The 19,140-nt window shown below is 49.9% G+C and overlaps 2 protein-coding genes across 11 annotated transcripts in view; one reads left to right on the top strand and one right to left on the bottom strand.

Annotated features, from left to right (window-relative positions):
* Positions 1-6,632, top strand: part of MAST2 (microtubule associated serine/threonine kinase 2) — a 194,700-nt gene extending 188,068 nt beyond the window's left edge. For 4 of the 10 annotated variants that reach the window (XM_073790282.1, XM_033867333.2, XM_019937871.3 and 1 more), the window contains 11 exons: positions 541-642; positions 902-1,024; positions 1,198-1,307; positions 1,592-1,818; positions 2,022-2,305; positions 2,411-2,608; positions 3,247-3,473; positions 3,686-3,808; positions 4,267-4,403; positions 4,540-4,733; positions 5,048-6,632. In XM_073790282.1, the coding sequence (XP_073646383.1) occupies positions 541-642; positions 902-1,024; positions 1,198-1,307; positions 1,592-1,818; positions 2,022-2,305; positions 2,411-2,608; positions 3,247-3,473; positions 3,686-3,808; positions 4,267-4,403; positions 4,540-4,733; positions 5,048-6,576 (3,254 nt within the window). In that variant the 3' untranslated portion in view covers positions 6,577-6,632. The remainder of the gene's footprint in view (positions 1-540; positions 643-901; positions 1,025-1,197; positions 1,308-1,591; positions 1,819-2,021; positions 2,306-2,410; positions 2,609-3,246; positions 3,474-3,685; positions 3,809-4,266; positions 4,404-4,539; positions 4,734-5,047) is intronic. The other 6 variants (XM_019937872.3, XM_019937873.3, XM_033867334.2 and 3 more) reach the window with 5 other exon arrangements.
* A 4,431-nt stretch (positions 6,633-11,063) lies between these two features.
* PIK3R3 (phosphoinositide-3-kinase regulatory subunit 3) overlaps positions 11,064-19,140 on the bottom strand; it is an 85,331-nt gene continuing 77,254 nt past the window's right edge. Inside the window, exon 10 of the mRNA XM_019937870.3 lies at positions 11,064-14,711. Coding sequence (XP_019793429.1) covers positions 14,513-14,711 — 199 coding nt within the window. The 3' untranslated portion in view covers positions 11,064-14,512. The remainder of the gene's footprint in view (positions 14,712-19,140) is intronic.

The following is a 19,140-nucleotide window of genomic DNA, read 5'->3' as shown; positions in this document are numbered from 1 at the left end:
CAGAATCTGGATCCACAGATATGACTTACGCATGCATCTGCGAGGCTTACGAGTTCTTGTTCTGTGTTCATGTGTGTGTGTTTGGTATGCTTGCCTCAGATATGTGCACATGCAGACTCTGTGTGTCACCTAGCGCTTGTTCTGATTGTGTGCCTGGTCCCACATGAGTGCATGGGTGTACCTGTGTTGTGTCTGTGCATACCCCGTGAGTGTGAGTTCTGTGTGTGTGTGAGTGTACATGTGTCTGGAGTGTAAAGGCAGGGTGAGCTGGAGATCAGACCACTGCTTTGCAGTGGCCACCCTGGACCAAAGAGCAAGCCGTGGTCTAGGATGTGGGAGGCTCCCCTAGAAGGACAGGAACCTGTACAACTTAAAGGCAGTGGGTCCCAGGCAAGGCTTTCAGGGCTCTGGGCTGGGCCCTTTATGTCTCCCCACACGTATCGTATCACAGGACCCTCTTCTCCATCTCCCCACTCTGCCCACGACTTCTGAGACTCCTCTAACCCACTCCTTTCCTTGTCACACCCAATGACTCTTCAGATGAGATTGTGTGGCCCGAGGGGGATGATGCGCTGCCACCGGACGCCCAGGATCTCACCTCAAAACTGCTCCACCAGAACCCTCTGGAGAGACTGGGTACAGGTGGGACAGGCCCCACTAACCTTTCTCAGCACTTGGAGGAGTAGGGCTGATTCCATATAACTGGGAGGTTCAGGCTTCAGGTGTGGGCGGTGCCCCTGGATCCTGAACCTCTGCCCTGCTCCCTGTGGGCGGAAGAGGAAGGTGCTGGAGCTGAGGCCTCCAGGCCCAGCCTTTCGAGGCCTAGGTTCTCACCGGACGTGCTGACCTGGACTCCACACAGCTCACCCCAGCCCCTTGCCCACGCCATCCCTGTCCACAGGCAGTGCCTATGAGGTGAAGCAGCACCCGTTCTTTATTGGTCTGGACTGGACAGGACTGCTTCGTCAGAAGGCGGAATTTATTCCTCAGCTGGAGTCAGAGGATGATACCAGCTACTTTGACAGTAAGGCCACTGGTGGGACGGGGAGGAGCAGGGATCCTACCTGTGTGCCCAGAAACACCTGTGCACCGTGAACTTGGTATCAGGAGCAACTTCTCCAGGCCCTCCTGAGATCCGATAGGGTTAAAGGAGGCCACCACCATGGCCTCTGAAAGGCACTGTTCTGTGTGTCCCAGCCCGCTCGGAGCGATACCACCACATAGACTCAGAGGACGAGGAGGAAGTGAGTGAGGATGGCTACCTTGAGATTCGCCAGTTCTCTTCCTGCTCTCCAAGGTTCAGCAAGGTGCGACTGTGGTGGGCCCAGACTGGAGAACTGGGAGAAGAGGACCTATTGAGGGACATCCCTGGGGCACACCTGGGGAGGAGGGGATGGGCTATCTCTGGGAAAAGAGCGGGCAAGGTCTGGGCCTGCATGTGACAGATGCCTCTAGATCTGCTCAGGGCCCTGACATATGAGATGCCAGGGTGCGGCCAGGTCAGACCAGTGGAATAGCTGTTTCCTCGAATACTCATCTGGTATATATGGGGGAGGGAAGAGGAGAACTGGCTCGAATTCCTGGGCTTCAGGCGCTGAGAATCCTCTTCGCTCCTTGGGAGGTGTGGTCGTTGGGTGTCCCGGCAGGTCTCCTGTGCCCACAGGTGTACAGCAGCATGGAGAGGCTCTCGCTGCTCGAGGAGCGCCGGATGCCGCCCCCCACCAAGCGCAGCCTGAGCGAGGAGAAGGAGGACCGCTCGGACGGCCTGGCAGGGCTGAGGGGCCGAGAGCGGAGCTGGGTGATCGGCTCCCCTGAGATGTGAGCACCCAGAGCTCGCCCAGGGGTGGGCAGCACAGCCATCCGCTGGTGGTCACGGATGGTGGGGAGGCATGTGGTGTGGTGAGGGGCCTTCGAGAAGATGGCTCCTGAAGAGAGGTTCTGTGACACGAGCCCCAGAGGAAGCCTGGGCTGGAGGAGGGAGGCCGCTGGGGCCACCTCACCCTAGGCCTTGTGTCTCACAGATTACGGAAGCGGCTGTCAGTGTCTGAGTCATCCCACACAGAGAGCGACTCCAGCCCTCCCCTCACAGTGCGCCGCCACTGCTCGGGCCTCCTGGACGTGCCTCGCTTCCCTGAGGGCACTGAGGAGGCTGGCGGCCCCCCTCGGAGGCAGCAGCAGGAGGGTGCCTGGCTCCTGACACCCCCGTCTGCAGAGGGGGGATCCGGGCCTTCCCCTGAACGGCCAGCGGAACGGCGGCTGAAGCTGGATGAGGAGCCTCTTGGCCAGAGCAGCGCTTCCAGTCCAGGTGTGGCCCAGCGGGTGGCCAGAGGGCCTGGGCTGGGGATGCGGCAGGGGGCCAGGAGGGGAGGCTCCGCTGCACTGCAGGTCTCACTGGTCACTTGGTCCACAGCCATGGAGACTCGAGGAGGCCGCGGGACCCCACAGCGGGCTGAGGGAGCCACAGCCAAGGCCATCAGCGACCTGGCGGTGCGCAGGGCCCGCCACCGGCTGCTCTCTGGGGACTCTATAGAAAAGCGCACTGCTCGCCCCATCAACAAAGTGATCAAGTCCGCCTCAGCCACAGCCCTGTCCCTCCTCATTCCTGCGGGTGAGGCCCCCGGGGGGTGAAGATAAAACTCATAGGAAGGGCCTTGGAACCTCTGTGGGCCCGTGGCTGGGGTGTGCACCCAGCAGGTGTGTCTGTGTTCTGTGTGTCGAGGAGCAGGGATCCGAGAGGCTGTGTGTCACTGTGGCCCCTTTGTTAAGAGAGCAGGGGTCTCTGAAGGTGTGCGTTGGTCTGGGGGGGGTGTGCGTGTTCCAGAAGGCAGATAGCACCGTGTAATGAGCGCAGGCTCTGAGGCAGAGGCTCATGCAGATCCTGGTTCCATCACTGAAGGGCTCTTGATCTTGAAGAAGGTGCTTAATCCCTCTGAGCCTCAAGTTCCTCATCAAAAAATGTGGATGTTAATGATGGTAACTCATAGGGTAATTGTGACGTTCAAGTATGTATGAAGAGCTTCTGTGGTCCCTAATGCATATAAGTAAGCACTCAGTAAATGCGAGCCCGTCACCTCCTGGGGTCTGCGAGGGTCTGGGCACACGAAGGCGCTTTGCTGCTCAGAGGTTGCGGGGAAGACATACCTGGCTGGGGGCAGGCTCTGTGACTGGAGCTGTGTGGGATCAACAGCCCAGACAGGGGCCGGGCTTGAGCATGGACGCACTAAGTCCCGGCTTCTCCTTCTCCAGAGCACCACACCTGCTCTCCACTGGCCAGCCCCATGTCCCCGCATTCCCAGTCATCCAACCCATCGTCCAGGGACTCTTCTCCAAGCAGGGACTTCCTGCCAGCCCTCAGCAGCTCAAGGCCCCCCATCATCATCCACCGCGCCGGCAAGAAGTATGGCTTCACCCTGCGGGCCATCCGTGTCTACATGGGTGACTCAGACGTCTACACCGTGCACCACATGGTGTGGGTACGTCTGACCATCCAGACCTGTTGTCTCCCAGCTTCATCACTCTTCTTCCTTCCCCTTGCTAGGGCCTGTCTGTCCCTGCTTCTGTCCACGCCCACATTACCCTCAGGGGTCAAAGAGTGGGGGGTAGGGGTCTCAGCTCGATGAGCAGAGCTAGGCCCCACCCTTCATGCTCAGGCTCCAGGCTGAGGACTGTTCTCTCCCCGGGACAGCACGTGGAGGACGGAGGTCCAGCCAGTGAGGCGGGGCTCCGTCAGGGGGACCTCATCACACACGTCAACGGGGAGCCTGTGCACGGGCTGGTGCATACAGAGGTGGTGGAGCTGATCCTGAAGGTCAGTGCTGGGTGTGCCGCCTGCTGCGGTCCCTGAATGACTCCAGCCTTATGAGTCTGTGACTGGCCATGGGGGAGTGGGAGAGTTGGGCGCACACATACCTGACACTGAGGACAGATGCACATACACACGGAACTTGGGCGTGGACATAGCAAAGGGTTTTCACTGGAAGGCGACACCCTCATTGACCAAGGCAGGGATCCTGCTGAGCTGTGGGTAGGACTGGAGGACAGGGCATGTGAGCCTCTTCTCTATCTTCCCAACCCCAAACTACTTGGGCTCCAGTGGAGCCATTTCCTAATCTGTGAAGAAGGAAGGTGGTCCCTGGCTCAGACGTGGTGATGCAGGGGCAGAAGCTCAAGCCGTGGGACAGCCGTACTCAGCGGGAGGGGGAGGGGCAGGGGCAGGGGCAGGAACACAGCCACGGCCTTAGCCTAGGCTCATGCTCTGATCCCCAGAGTGGAAACAAGGTGTCTATTTCAACAACTCCCCTGGAGAACACATCCATTAAAGTGGGGCCAGCTCGGAAGGACAGCTACAAGGCCAAGATGGCCCGAAGGAGCAAGCGGAGCCGGGGCAAGGATGGGCAAGAAAGGTGAGCCAGACTTAGCCCAGGGGATCTGCTCTCAGCCACCTAGGTGCTAGTGTGTGCTGGGGACCCTGGCCCTTGGCCCAGTGTGTGCTGTGCACTGGGCACCAACTCAGACAGCCTCTGACCCCTGTCTCTGCAGCAGAAAAAGGAGCTCCCTGTTCCGGAAGATCACGAAGCAGGCATCCCTACTCCACACCAGCCGCAGCCTTTCTTCCCTTAACCGCTCTTTGTCATCAGGGGAGAGTGGGCCAGGTTCTCCCACACACAGCCACAGCCTTTCTCCCCGATCTCCCACTCAGGGCTACAGGGTGACCCCTGAAGCTGTGCATTCAGGTATGAAGGGCTGGTTGCAGAGACAGCCCCTGGGAGGTAGCAGAGTCCTGGGCCCTCTGTGCTTCCCGCTCATCCCACTCTGAAGCTCTCATCCAACCCACCCCCTTAAGATCTGGCAGTCTTGGGGAGGAGGTGACAGAGGTGGAGGGTGACTTCATTTCTGTAGCCTGGGCTCTGGTTCACTGGTGGAGTAACCTTGATGATCCTGGGACATTCCAGGCCTAAGCCCTGTTTTGCCCCTCAGTCACTTCCAAGAGCTAACTGCTCTGCCTCTGTGTGTGTGTGTCTCTGTTTGTCTGTCTGTCTGTGTAAAGTGGGGGGAAATTCATCACAGAGCAGCTCCCCCAGCTCCAGCGTGCCCAGTTCTCCAGCCGGCTCTGGGCACACACGGCCCAGCTCCCTCCACGGTTTGGCGCCCAAGCTCCAACGCCAGTACCGCTCTCCACGGCGCAAGTCAGCAGGCAGCATCCCACTGTCACCACTGGCCCACACCCCTTCTCCGCCACCAGCAGCTTCACCCCAGCGTTCCCCATCACCCCTGTCTGGCCACGGAGCCCAGGCCTTCCCTACCAAGCTTCACGTGTCGCCTCCCCTAGGCCGGCAACTCTCACGACCCAGGAGTGCGGAGTCACCCCGCTCACCACTACTTAAGAGGGTGCAGTCAGCTGAGAAACTGGCGGCTGCACTTGCTGCTTCCGAGAAGAAGCTAGCCACTTCTCGAAAACATAGTCTCGACCTGCCCTACCCTGAGCTAAAGAAGGAATTGCCACCCAGGGAAGTCAGCCCTCTGGAGGTAGTTGGGACCAGGAGTGTGCTGTCTGGTAAGGGGGCGCTGCCAGGGAAAGGGGTGCTGCAGGCTGCTCCCTCACGGGCCCTAGGAACCCTCCGCCAGGACCGGGCTGAACGGCGAGAGTCGCTGCAGAAGCAGGAAGCCATCCGGGAGGTTGACTCTTCAGAAGATGACACTGATGAGGGGCCTGAGAACAGCCAAGGTGTACAGGAGCCAAGCTTGGTACCTAACCCAGAAGTGGGCCAGGATCCACTCCTCACAGGAGCAGGAGCAGGAGAGGGTGAGGAAGAGGACACCTTCTTGCCCAGGGATCCCAGGAGCCAGGGCCCAGTGGTCCCAGGCCTATTGACAGGGGTCACACTGGGATCTCCCAGAACGGAAGGCCCTAGTGTCCCCCAGAAGAGGCTTGGGATCCTACAAGCCTTTGAAGAGGCTGCCAGCTCCTCGTCATCAGCTCCCAACCTGGGTAGGGCTGGACCCACAGACCCCATCCCCCCTGAAGGCTGCTGGAAGGCCCAGCACCTCCACACCCAGGCACTAACAGCACTTTGTCCGAGCTCTTCAGGACTCATCCCCGCCAGTTGCTCCACTGCCTCCACCTCCGGAGAGCTGGGCCTGTGGTCCTGGAAATTCATTGCTGAAGACCCTGACAGGGCATCCCCAACCAGAAAGGCAACAATGGAAGATGGGCTGGCCAGCTCTCAGGATTTGGAAACTACAACTCCAGTCCACCCTGCAAACTTGTCTCCCCGACAGGAGGGGAAGTCATGGCCACCCAGTGCCCCTGGGCTGGCCCATCTACCTTGTGAGGTTCCCAGCCAGAGCTGGCTATGGGAGCCTGAGTGTACACAAAGAGAGGAAGAGGAGCCAGCCCCGGGTATCACCAAAGTGCCTGATGCCTCAGGTGACAGGAGGCAGGACATTCCATGCAAAAGCTGCCCCCTCACCCAGGAGCCTGGGCCCAGCCTGCTCCAGAAGGGCCGAGACCCAGGGAGCCCTCAGAAGCATCAGGACTTGGCATTGGCACCCGATGAGCTTTTAAAGCAAACATAGAGGTTGTTTGCCATTTCTTGCACTCAGTCCTGTGTAATACACGCTCTTGGAAACTATCTTTATGTCTTTGGCTTTCTTCTTTCCTTCAGTCAATACAAATGTAACTTAAGGTCCTGTGTTGCTGCTGAGAATGTAGTGATGAATGAGACACGGTTGTGGGAGGGTGCCTAAGCCAGCTAGGCTTCCCAGAGACTAGGGCATCTGAGCTCAAACCTGGAGGACAGATGATAGGTAGTAGTTTGCTAGGTTGGAAGAGTGGGGATTAGTGTGAGAAAGAATGTCCAGACAAAGAGTACGGCACTTGGCGTACACCTGGCATACTCAAAGAGCTGAAAGTAATTCAGACTGGAAATGGGTCTAGTGAGTTAGGCAAGGGCCATATCTAAGAGTCTTCTAGGAGTTTAGACTTTCTGTAGGAGATGGAGAACCAGAGAAGGCCATGTAGCAAGTAATATTCCTGCTTTATAGAGAAGGGAACTCAGGTTTTCAGACATTAACGTGAGCAAGATCATGCAGCTCTGGGCAGGGCTAGGATTAGAATCTAGACTCTCTTGACTCTAGAACCCACATTTATCTCCTAATTTGGAGTGCTCTTAGCCAGTAAATGAGAAAAAGAGGTAGAGGGAGGTGAAGAGTTGAACTTGGGATATATTTAATTTGAGGTACTTGTGGGACATCCAGAAGTTTGGGTGCATGGGTCTGGAACTCAGTAAGGAAATCTAGACTGAAGTTAGAAATCTGAGAGCCATCAATGTATCAGTAGTAATGCACTAGCATTTAAGGCAAAGAAAGAAGACATCAAGGAAGAGTCATAAAATCCAAAAGTAAAGAGATTTTAAATGGAAGGAGAGCTTACTTGGTAAAATGCTGAGCGGCCAGGTGAAATAGAGAAACTGCCTTCCGTATTTAGTCATAAACCCTTAATGTCTGTAGCCAGTCAGCCCTTCTTGGGCTGTTCTCAGGTAGGCCTTAGCACTGGATATGGACATTGCTGATGTGAGCAGCCCCCAGTAGGTAGGACTGCAGTTGGTGAGTGGGTGGGTGGTGTGGAAGGAAGGGGGAGGACAGCTGTGGGACCATTGGAGGAGTCGGGAGATGGTATCCCAGGGACAGGAGGCAGGGCTGTGGTAGAGGGCCTCCATGGTGATGCAGGACTCACTCGCCAAACTGCTGTCTTGCACTGACTGTTCTGTAATCCAGTGCCTAGGTCAGAAGGAGAGGCATCAAGAGGCCTAGAGACAGGAAAATGCCTCTGGGTACTGGCTGGGCGCGACATGCATCCTGCAGCTGCTCGTCACCCTGCGTCGGGAAGGCTGTGGCCGCCAGAGGGCGCACCCTGCCTGTGGTGGCAGATGTCTGTCCCCTCAGCCTTCCAGGCCCCTCTTGAACCTCCCTTCCTCCTTCCTTCAGTCATTCACTGACGGCAGATCCTTGGACAGCCTTTACGGGACACTGGGAACACAGGTAACTAGTTGCCTGGGGCAGCCCCCCATGTAGGTCAGGATCTGGTTAGAAGCACCATACCATAGGTAAAGGGGGAGGTGCGGGCACATCTTGCAGCAGTTCCTGGGAGGGAGGAACTGCCCCCCTGGGGCAGTTGGAAATGGGAAGGAAGGGGTTTGCGAAGAGTAGGCACAGAGATGCTAAGCATCCTGTATTGCTTAGGGCAGCTGCCCCAAGTGCCAGTGGTGCTCCCCTTAAGAAACACTGCTCGATTAGCCTGAGGAGTGAGGAGCTTCTGGAAGGTAATTCTGGGAGTGGTATAATCAGATTTAGGTTTTAGGAAGATCACTGGCCGCAGTGTAGAGAGGCTCAAGTGGAGTAAGCCGACCAGAGAGAAAATGATGTAGTGACCCCTTGTGGTGGTCTAAACTAGGATGGCAACAATGAGGAGGTGTCCCGAGACGGAGGGGAAGTGTAGGGAGCTGGACGCATAGCTCTGGCAGCCATCAGCCAATAGGTGGTAATTAAAGCCATAGGAGAAGATAGGGATTGTACAGAGGACATGTGCAGAAGGAAAAAGGAAAAGGTCCAAGCCACTGGGGTTAGCTGAGTGGAGGGAGCCAAATGAAGAGTAACTGAAGTAGGGGATGAGATCCTGAACTTGGGAGAAGCCAGATGATTTTACGAATTTTGTGATTTACCATAAGAGCAATTGAAAGTTATTTAATGGTTATACGCAAGTTCAGATTTGGGTGTTTTTTTGTTTTTAATTTTTTGGCTGTGTTGGGTCTTTGTTGCTGTGTGGGCTTTCTCTAGTTGCGGCGAGCAGCCTACTCTTCATTGTGGTGCACAGGCTCCTTATTGCTGTGGCTTCTCTTGTTGCGGAGCATGGGCTCTAGGCACGTGGCTTCAGTAGTTGTAGCACACGGGCTCAGTAGTTGTGGCTCGCGGGCTATAGAACGCAGGCTCAGTAGTTGTGGTGCACGGGTGTAGTTGCTCCGTGGCGTGTGGAATCTTCCCGGACCAGGGATCGAACCCGTGTCCCCTGCATTGGCAGGCAGATTCTTAACCACTGTGCCACGGGGGAGGCCCTTTTTGGTGTTTGTTTTGTTTTGAGTTTAGTTTTTTTTGTTGTTTTTAGTTCCCCGACCAAGGATTGAACCTGGGCCCTGGCAGCGCAAGTCCGAGTCCTAACCACTGGACCACCAGGGAATTCCCAGATTTCTATTTTGAAACGATGACTCTGGTTGCTATAATGAAAATGAATTTGAGGGGGCAAGAATGATAAAAGGGAGGCCTTCCAGTATTGTTAGAGATAGTGAAACAGTGAAGTTGGAGAGAAAAGTTGGGTATCTTTGCTATTTAGAAAGTAAAATTGATATGGGCTGGTGGTGGGTTTTATGTAGACACAAAGCAAAGGTATCAAAGATGATGACTACATTCCTGACCTATATAACCAGATGAATTATGTATTTCCATTCACTGAAATATGAAATAATGAAAGAACCAGGGCTACGTGGTGACCCTGCGTTCAATACGTTGCATGTGAGGTACCTCGCAACATAGGTCTGGGCAGGAGAAACAACGATGGGTATAATTGGCCTAGAGATGGTAGGTGAATTCATGGATGTGGATAAAACTGCCAGGGAAAAAGGCATAAGTGAGGTGGCCAGAGGAGCCCAGGAGACTTAAGAGTCCAGGAGAATTAAAAGGAACAGTCAGAGATGCAGGAGGAAAACGAGATGATCATGGAGTCAATGGCAGAGTTTTTCACAGAGTAGTCACAATGCTGGTTACCTAAGACATCAAGGAGAGCAATTTCAGGTAGTGGTGGGACCCGTACTGAAAAGCTTGAGGAGGTGACGAAATAAAGACAAACTTAGATGTTTTTTTAAAAAGGTTAGGCTCTGAAGAGATAAAGGATTGAGTAGAGACTGAGCAAGTGGAGTGAGAGACAGCCAACCACGTTTAAATGGATCATCCAGTTGAGAGGAAACAACAGAGAACTCACAGGAGATTCCTGAGAAGATGGGAGAAAATAGGATCCAAAATACACGTGGAGAGACTAGCTTATAGTTGGAGGAGGGCTACCTTTTGTAATTTGACAGGTGAGAGGGAGAGGAGTTATGTGGATGCAGACCAGTTATAGGTTTGGTGGTAGGAAGGTAAGGGAATTCACAGCCAAGCATATGTTTACTCATTAAGTAGACAAAAAGTTTGCAGTCCTGTGGGACACCCAAGGCCCCATTTGAGATATCCCGCCAGCAGGTGGAGTTCAGAAGAGAGGACTGGGCTGGAGATAGATAGGAGTTTGAGCATCCCATGCCGAGGGTGGGAAAAGCTCTCGGAATTAGGGGAAATCATCCGTGGTTCCTAGCAGTGGCCTTCAGGGTGCTATGTAGCTAAGTGCAGTGGGGAGGAAGGACGTTGGCAAGGTCATTTAGAACAATAGATTATTGCCCTTCAGTCTGATTTGTAATTCAGTACACAGGTGAGTGGGGCCTGAGTGACAAGGATGAGAACTGCGGTGCCCTTTGCCCACAGTGCTGGTCACATGTTTGCTGATTATGTTCCCAACATGTAGGAACCTCAACAAAGAGGGTGATGGCCGGGGGCAACAAGAGGACAGGCAGACTAAGACAGCCCACACCCCTGTCCCCACAAAAGAGCATGCAAACACACTGCTGGGCAGAGACAGGTATTAAGAATCAATTAAGTGGCCTTTCTGATAAGAATGGGGTGAGGACAAAAGGGCTCTCACGTTTAACTTTATCAGGGTTAGTTTCTGAGTCTCCCTGTGTGCTGTGTTGGTGGACAGGATTCTGGCATCATGCCTGACAGGCTTGACTTCCTCTTCAGGGGAAGAAGAGAGCCTCTGGTAACCCCAATTCAACCCCAGGACTGATCTTGATTTTTTGGTGCCACGGCGGAGAAGGTTTGGGAGCTTTGGGGTTTTTCAATACCCCAGTCCTCTTCCTTTTGCCCGCCCCCCCGCCCCCCGCGCGCCCAGCCCACCCCTCCATAGCATGAGAACAAAAAGGTGCTTTATTGCAATGTCTTTATTGTATTACTGGAGCAAGTTGGCCAGACTGTCCCCACTTGGGGAAGGTAAAAAACAAAAAGACCAAAAAGTATCTCCCCTCACCTTCCCCCCACCCTCCCCCACAACTGCACAGCAATGTCTGAACACACCTGGTGACAAGAACAATTTGCAAAAGTGGTCTAGGAACTACATTATGAATTGTCCCAACACAAGACATACAGTTGGCTTCCTTGTAAATCTGATATTTTTACGTAACTACATGAATTTTTTTGACTACACCAAAGACAACAGAAGAATAGGTTTTTCACGAGTAACAACAGGGCACCAAAGTCACATGCTGGAGTTTGTAAGGAAACAAGGTTGTCTGTCACAAGTGGCTGGAGTTAGAGCAAGGCTGAGCAGGTGACAGCAGAGGGCCCAGCCAGGCCCCCATCTGGACCCTCTGCTTTGAGGCCATTGAAGCCTCAAACAGATCTACTAAGGAGTCTTAACTGGCAAGAGACCAACTTGAAAAACCAGTAATTGCCCAGATGCAATTCTTGGCCCAAGAGGACCCATGAGGCTGGTTCCTTGCTGCAAGAGGAGACCGGTGGAAGACACCACATTGGCTCTCAGAGCTTCTGCAAAGCACTTGAGGGTCCAAAATGAGCGGGGATTCCATCGAGGCCTGGAGACAGGGTAGGGGCAGTAATCAGAAGTCCTCAACCTTGACCAAATCAGTGGTAAGGACACCACTAGCCTATACAGGCCTGAGGTATGGCCAAGGCTTAGTTAGCATCTATGGCCAGATGGAGACAGAGCATTGTTCTGTGATGAAAGCTCGACCTGGAAAAGATAGGCCTCTGACCAGTGTCCAGCCAGCCCCAAGCTGCTTCCGTGTTGGTGGCCAGCTTCTCTAGCCAGGAAAACAATGAGCCCCTCTGGTCTTGGTCTGTCTCTTTACCCTCTGCCTCACTGAGGCTGCAGTTAAGATGCCGAGAGAGAATCCCAGGGCCCAGATCATGGGATAACACACAGAGCTAGGTTCTGAGGAAGGAGGCCAAGACCTGCTGCCAAGACCATGGAGTAAAAGAGCTGCATACTACCCCTCTAAGTGGTTAGCAGACTGGTCCCTATGCCATTTCCACTGGTCAAGATCAAGCAAATCACATGGCAACTCCTCAGAAAAGATACTTTCCAACTTCTCAAATGATCCCTAGGTCTTAGTTCCCACAAAGCAACAAATTCAGTAATGAAAAACAGGAAAGAAAAAAGTGAAGGAATGTATGACTTAAAAATGAGTAGCCCTTCTCCACAAGCCAGCCCAAGTGTAGATGGTAGATGGCGCTTGCGCTCTCCCTGCACACCCTTAACGCTGCCTGATAAGGAGCAACACATGGTTCATCCTCATTCTCCTTTTCGTTTATTTTAAGAGATATCCAGGACACACTAAATTTTAGTACCAGAAAGAAGGGATTCCTTGCACCCAATCTTGAGCATCTAGCTGCTTAAGCAGGTTCAGCAATCTGGCAATATGGGGAAGGGATTTCAGCTGGCTATCAACTAGTTAAGGGCTTAGGTCAGAACAGTGACACTGGAGGGGGTTTCATTTGTCTGCCTCACCCAATCCTGAAACTGCAACATAACCAAGGAAAAGCCAAAGATATGCCCCTTTTCTTTCTATCTTCACTGTCAGTAACTCTGGAGGTTCTCCCCCAAATTTTTAATCTATTTCTATGTCATGGTCCATTCTAGATCCTGTCACCAAGATAAGTGCTCAGGGAAAGCAAAATTTGTTTCTTTCATCCCCAAAACTAGAGTTTCCCTAGGTGTAAACCTTATTTATTCACCAAGACTCAGATATTGACTTCTGTAGCTCAGCCAGGATGCCTGACTGCACAGCTTTGGGCTCAAACAGCTGACTCATTCGAGCCTATTATGGCTCTAGGATTGGCTCAGAGGCAGCTGGACTCTATTTGTCAAACGAGTGTTGACTGAGGAGGGTGGCGCATAATGGAGGTAGGAGTAGAGGCTGCCTCCAGCTCCATTTGCCCAGCTTCACTCAGCTGGAAGGCTTAAATCACATGAAGCAGAAGATTCCTGGCCTAAAATCAGGGCCACTGGAGCATGAGGACAGTCTGTGCACATCATCTTAATGGCAGGATCACAAAAAAGGCAAAGAAAAAAGCTTCCAGATGGCTTCGGCTAACAGTCTAAACTCCAAGCCATCCCTTCCTCTCCTTGCAGAAGTTTCAGAAACCACTGTATGGAAGCACATGGGTAATGTGGTATGACCCTCGCCCTGGAAACCAGAGCCCTTGGGCCTGTGATTTACTGAAGTCCCTGACCGCAGTCTGGCTCCCTTCCAGCTACAGCCTTAGCCACCTATGGTTCCCCTGGGCCCTACCCAGCAAACGACAGGAGATGACGGGAAATTAAACCATGTTGACTATTTCTGCTGGGCATTTAAACTTGGGGAAGCACATATAAGAATGTTGTTCTACATCATTATTTGGTATATCAAGCCATCTAAAAGCACTGGATTGCACCTTTTCTTTACTCATACACACAAGTTACAAAGGTTTCAAACAACAGATCATTCTTTAGGCTAAGGAAACACCACACAAGTACCAACTTCATTTTATGATTCAAAGCTCACCAACCCACGAAAAGAACACTTCCTCACCTCAGAGAAACAAGGGCAGGGCAAAAGGAGTTACACTGACCAATTTTAGTGTTTGCTAAAACTAACAAAGTCTCTAGTTTTACTTTCAAGTTTTGGTACAGAAGTGTGCATTCAGATACTAGTGCCGCCTTCTTCCATCAGACCTTAGTCTGGCAACAATCGTTTTGCTGGGATCAATTTGGTTTCTAAACATAATGCTTCTTTAAAGGGAGGAGCTACTGAGATGCTGACGCCTAAACGATGTTGGTTAAGTACCTTCGGCTGAAAGTTTTTTACCCATGGATTAAGATTCTTTAAATGAAATCCCAAGCCTCCCCATTTTCCTTTGGTTGTCTTTTTCACCAAATGCCATTCTACCACCGAACCAAAACCACCGCCTTGTTGGGAGGAAGAAAGAAGGGCCGTGCCCCACCACACTCTCAGAGCAACATGGCCTCTCAGAAGAGGACATGGACTCCTCAGAGGCTTCCAGATATAACCCTCACCCCCATCAGGCCTAATGTGTTCTGTTGAGGGTGCCTGGCTAAATAAAAACCCCAATGAAACAGACTTTCCAAAAAACAGCATCTGCTCCCAGCTTCCTATGTCAGTGCAGCGGTGAGTCACAGAGAACCCCAGGCCCTGTATGCCCCCATTCTGGCCGGCTGCTGCTCGGCCTCTCCACTTCACATTCACAGAATCACTTCTTGTGCAAAACAAGCAGTCTACGTAGAAAGAATGCCCTCATAGTCTAATAAAAACTGTATAAAAATCGCTAGAGAGCCACCGCTCTTCCCACTCCCTCTTTATCTGCAGAGCGAGGGCATCTGTGCGTGGACAGGGTAGGCAAGCCTGACGTTGAGGGAGTCATTGTGCTGGACGAGGGATGTCTGCTGGTAGTGGAGCACCAGCTCCTTCAGTGAGCTGTACAGGTTGTAGGGCTCTGCAAAGCCATAGCCCCGAGCAGTGCTGTAGATCACGCAGTGCTTCACTTCCCCATCAGCACTGCAACGATACAACACACAAACACCACAGGGAATTAAGGCGGATAGCAACAGATAAAGGGACCCTAAATGAACAGAAGTCTGAGAGCAGTTGTTCTGCAAAGGAGAAGTAGAAGCTTTTTGTCAATCAAAGCTTGTACGATATCACACCCATGTGTTGCCCCCCCACCCCGACAGACTTGTCACAGAGATACCCTTCATTTCCCAAGACCTGGTAGCTAAAATGGATGGCTGCATTTAATCACTCAGCTCTGGACCCCCATTAGGCAAGAATGCACTGCAGGGGGCAAAACAAACCAAAAAAAAAAAATTAAGTGTGCAAATCAGTGGGTTTTAGAATATTCATAAGGTTGTGCAACAATCACCACTATCTCACTCCCTAAAAAGAAACCATGTATCCATTAGTAGTCACTCTGTATTCCTCCCTCCCCCTAGACCCAGGCAACCACTAACCTACTGTCACTACGGATTTGCCTATTCTGGACATTTCATATAAATGGAATCATACAGTATCACTCAATCTTTTTGGTCTGGCTACGTTCACTTAATACACCATTGTCAAAGTTCTGTGTGGTAGCATGTATTGATACTTCACTTCTCCTCATGGCTGAGTAATATTCTATTGTATGGATATGCCACAATTTGGTTGTCCATTCATCAATTGATGGGACACCTGGATTGTTAACACTTTTTGGCTATAGTGAATAGTCATGTACAAGTTTTTGTATGGACATGGGTTTTCAGTTCTCTTGGATATATACCTATGAGGGGAACTGTTGAGTCATAAGTTAAACTTCTTGGGAATTCCCCAGAGGTCCAGTGGTTAGGACTCAGTGCTTTCACCACCATGGCCCTGGGTTCAATCCCTGGTTGGCGAACTAAGATCCCACAAGCTGCGTGGCATGGCACCCCCCAACCCTGCCAAAAAGAAAGTTAAACTTGAGAAACTGCCGAACTGTTTTTTGAAGTGGTTGCACCATTTTAAATTCCTGCCAGCAGTGTATGAGGGTTCTAATTTCTCCACATCCCTGTCAACACTTGTTATTGTCCATCTCTTTGATTACCATCATCCTTGTAGTATCTCATGGTGGTTTTGATTTACAGTTCCCTAATGACTAATGACATTGAGCATCTTTTCATATGCTTATTGACCATTTATATATCTTTTTTAAAGAAGTGTCTACTCGAATCCTTTGCCCATTTTTAATTGAGGCACTTGTCTTTTTATTGTTAAGAGTTCTTTATATATTAGACACTAGTTGCTTAGATATATGATTTGCAAATATTTCCTTCCATTCTGTGGGTTGTCTTTTTTACTTTCTTGATAGTGTCCTTTGATGCACAAAGTCTTTAATTACAGTGAAGTCCAATTTATCTTTTTCTTTTGTCGTCTGTGTTTTTGATGTGTAAGAGACCACTGCCTAATCCAGAGTCACAAAGATTTATACCTAATCTTTTCTCCTAAGTGTTTTATCTTTTAGCTCTTACATTTAGTTCTATGATACATTTTGGGTTTTTTAAAAAATATTTATTTATTTATTTTTGGCTGGTCGGGTCTTAGTTGCAGCACACGGGATCTTTTTGTTGCAGTGCATGGACTTCTCTCTAATTGCAGCACGCAGACTCTAGCTGTGGTGCCCGGGCTTAGTTGCCCTGTTGCATGTGGGATCTTAGTTCCCCGACCAGGGATCGAACCCACGTCCCCTGCATTGGAAGGTGGATTCTTAACCACTGGACCACCAGGGAAGTCCCTATGATACACTTTGAGTTAATTTTTGTATATGGTGTGAGGTAGGGGTCCAACCTCATTCTTCTGCATGTGGCTCACCAGTTGTCCCAGCACCATGTGTTGAAATGACTATTTTTTCCCCTTTGAATGGTCTTGAGACCCTTGTTGAAAACCAACTGATCATAATTGTAAGGGTTTACTTCCTGGCTCTCATTTCTATTCATTGATCTACATGTTTAATCTTATGTTAGTACCTCACAATTTTGATTACTACAGCTTTGTTGTAAGTTGTCAAATTGGGAGGTGTACTTCAACTCTTTTCTATTCTTTCAGGTTATTTTAGCTGTTCTGGATCCCTTGCATTTTCGTATGAATTTTAAGATCGTCCTGACATTTCTGGAAAAAGCCAGCTGGTACTGTCTATGGGGATTACACTGAACACATAGATCAATTTGGGAAGCACTGCCATCCATGAACACGGATGTTTTTCCACTTATTTAGGTTTTCTTTAAGTTCTTTCAATGATGTTTCATAGTTTTCACTGTATAGCTTTTGCATTTTTTTAAGCCTAGGCATTTTTTATGCCATTATAAATAGAATGTCTTCATTTCATTTTCAGATTATTCACTGCTAGTATATAGAAACACAACTGATTTTTGGTATCCTAATCTTTTAACCTGCAACCTTGCTGAACTCATTTACTAGCTCTAATAGTTTACTTCTTCTTTTCCAATCTGGATACCTTTTATTTCTTTTCCTTGCCTAAATGCCCTAGCTAGAACCTTCTGTACAATGATTAGAAGTGGTGAGAGCAGACATCCTTGTCTTCTTCCTGATCTTAAGCATTCAGTCTTTTACCACTACGTATGATATTAGCTGTGGGTTTTTCATTATCAGGCTGAGGAAGTGCCCTCCTGTTCCTAGTTTATTCAGTGTTTTTTAACATGTAAGAGTGTCAAATGCTTTTTCTGAGTCTACTGAAATAATCAGTAGATTATTGTCAGTTGATTTTTGTCCTTAATTCTATTAATATGGTTTATTACATTGAGTTTTTAATGTTGAACCTCTTGGCATTCCTAAGATGAATTCTACTTAGTCATGGTTTATAATCCTTTTTATATGCTGCTGGAGTTGCTTTGCTAGTGTTTTGTTAAAGAATTTTATGTCTATATTCATAAGGAATATGCCTTCATAAAATGAATTAGGAAGTGTTCTCTCCTATTTTTTGGAAGAGTTTGTGAAGGACTTGTGTTAATTCCTTTTACAATATTTGGTAGAATTCACCAGTGAAGCCAATTTCTTTACTTGTTATAGTTCTATTCAGAATTTCTACTTCCTCTTAAGTCAGTTTTGGTAGTTTGTGTGCTTCCAGGAATTTGTCCATTTCATCTAGGTTGTTTAATTTGTTAGCATATAATTATTCATAGTATTCCATTATTATTTTTTTTTATTTCTGTAAGGACTACAAGTAGCATCCCCTCTTTCATCCTGATTTTAGTAATTTGTGTCTTCTCTCTCTCCCGTGTGTGTATGTGTGTGTGCGCGAGACTTTAACTATTTGTTCATCCCAATTTCTGGTTTCACTGATTTCCTCAATTGTTTCCTTTTTAAAAAAAATTATTTATTTTATTTATTTATTTTTGTCTATGTTGGGTCTTCGTTGCTGTGCGCAGGCTTTCTCTAGTTGCGGTGAGCGGGGGCTACTCTTCGTTGTGGTGCGTCATCTTCTCATTGCGGTGGCTTCTCTTGTTGCGGAGCATGGGTTCTAGGTGTGCGGGCTTCAGCAGTTGTGGGTCATGGGCTCTAGAGTGCAGCCTCAGTAGCTGTGGCACACGGGCTTAGTTGCTCTGCAGCACGTGGGATCTTCCCAGACCAGGGCTTGAACCCATGTCCCCTGCATTGGCAGGCGGATTCTTAACCACTGTGCCACCAGGGAAGCCCTCCTCAATTGTTTTCTATTCTCTATTTTATATAATTCAGTTCTAATCTTTATTATTCCCTTCCTTTTGCTTGCTTGGGTTTAGTTTGTTCTTCTTTTTTTAGTTTCTTAAGGTGAAAGAAGGGTAGGTTATTGATTTGAGAGCTTTTTTAATATAAATGCTTACAGTTATAAATTTCCCTCTTAGCACTGCTTTAGCTGCATTCCATAAGTTTTGAATTTTGTGTTTCTCTTTTTTTTTTTTTTTTTCGGTATGTGGGCCTCTCACTGTTGTGGCCTCTCCCGTTGTGGAGCACAGGTTCCAGACGCGCAGGCTCAACAGCCATGGCTCACGGGCCCAGCCGCTCCGCGGCATGTGGGATCTTCCCGGACCAGGGCACGAACCCGTGTCCTCTGCATCGGCAGGCGGACTCTCAACCACTGCGCCACCAGGGAAGCCCCTGTGTTTCTCTTTTTAACTCGAAGTATTTTCTAATTTCCCTTGTTTTCCTTTTTTGATCTACTGATTATTTAGGAGTGTGTTATTTATTGTCCACATTTGTGAATTTCCCAAATTTCCTTATTTTTACTTTCTCATTTCTTTCCATTGTGGTATAGACAACATATTTTGTATGATTTCAACCCTATTTATTGAGACTTGTGGCCTAACCTAGAGTCTAGCCTGTATAATGTTTCATGTGCACTTGAGAAGAATGTGTATTCTGCTGTTGTTAGATGGAGTGTTCTAGAGATGGCTGTTAGGTCTAGTTGTTTTATAGTGTT

The sequence above is a fragment of the Tursiops truncatus genome, chromosome 1, assembly GCF_011762595.2.
Source record: "Tursiops truncatus isolate mTurTru1 chromosome 1, mTurTru1.mat.Y, whole genome shotgun sequence".
Classification (NCBI taxonomy): Eukaryota; Metazoa; Chordata; class Mammalia; order Artiodactyla; family Delphinidae; genus Tursiops; species Tursiops truncatus.
The sequence above is the reverse complement of the archived record's forward strand: the minus strand, read 5'-3'. Positions and strand labels throughout refer to the sequence as shown.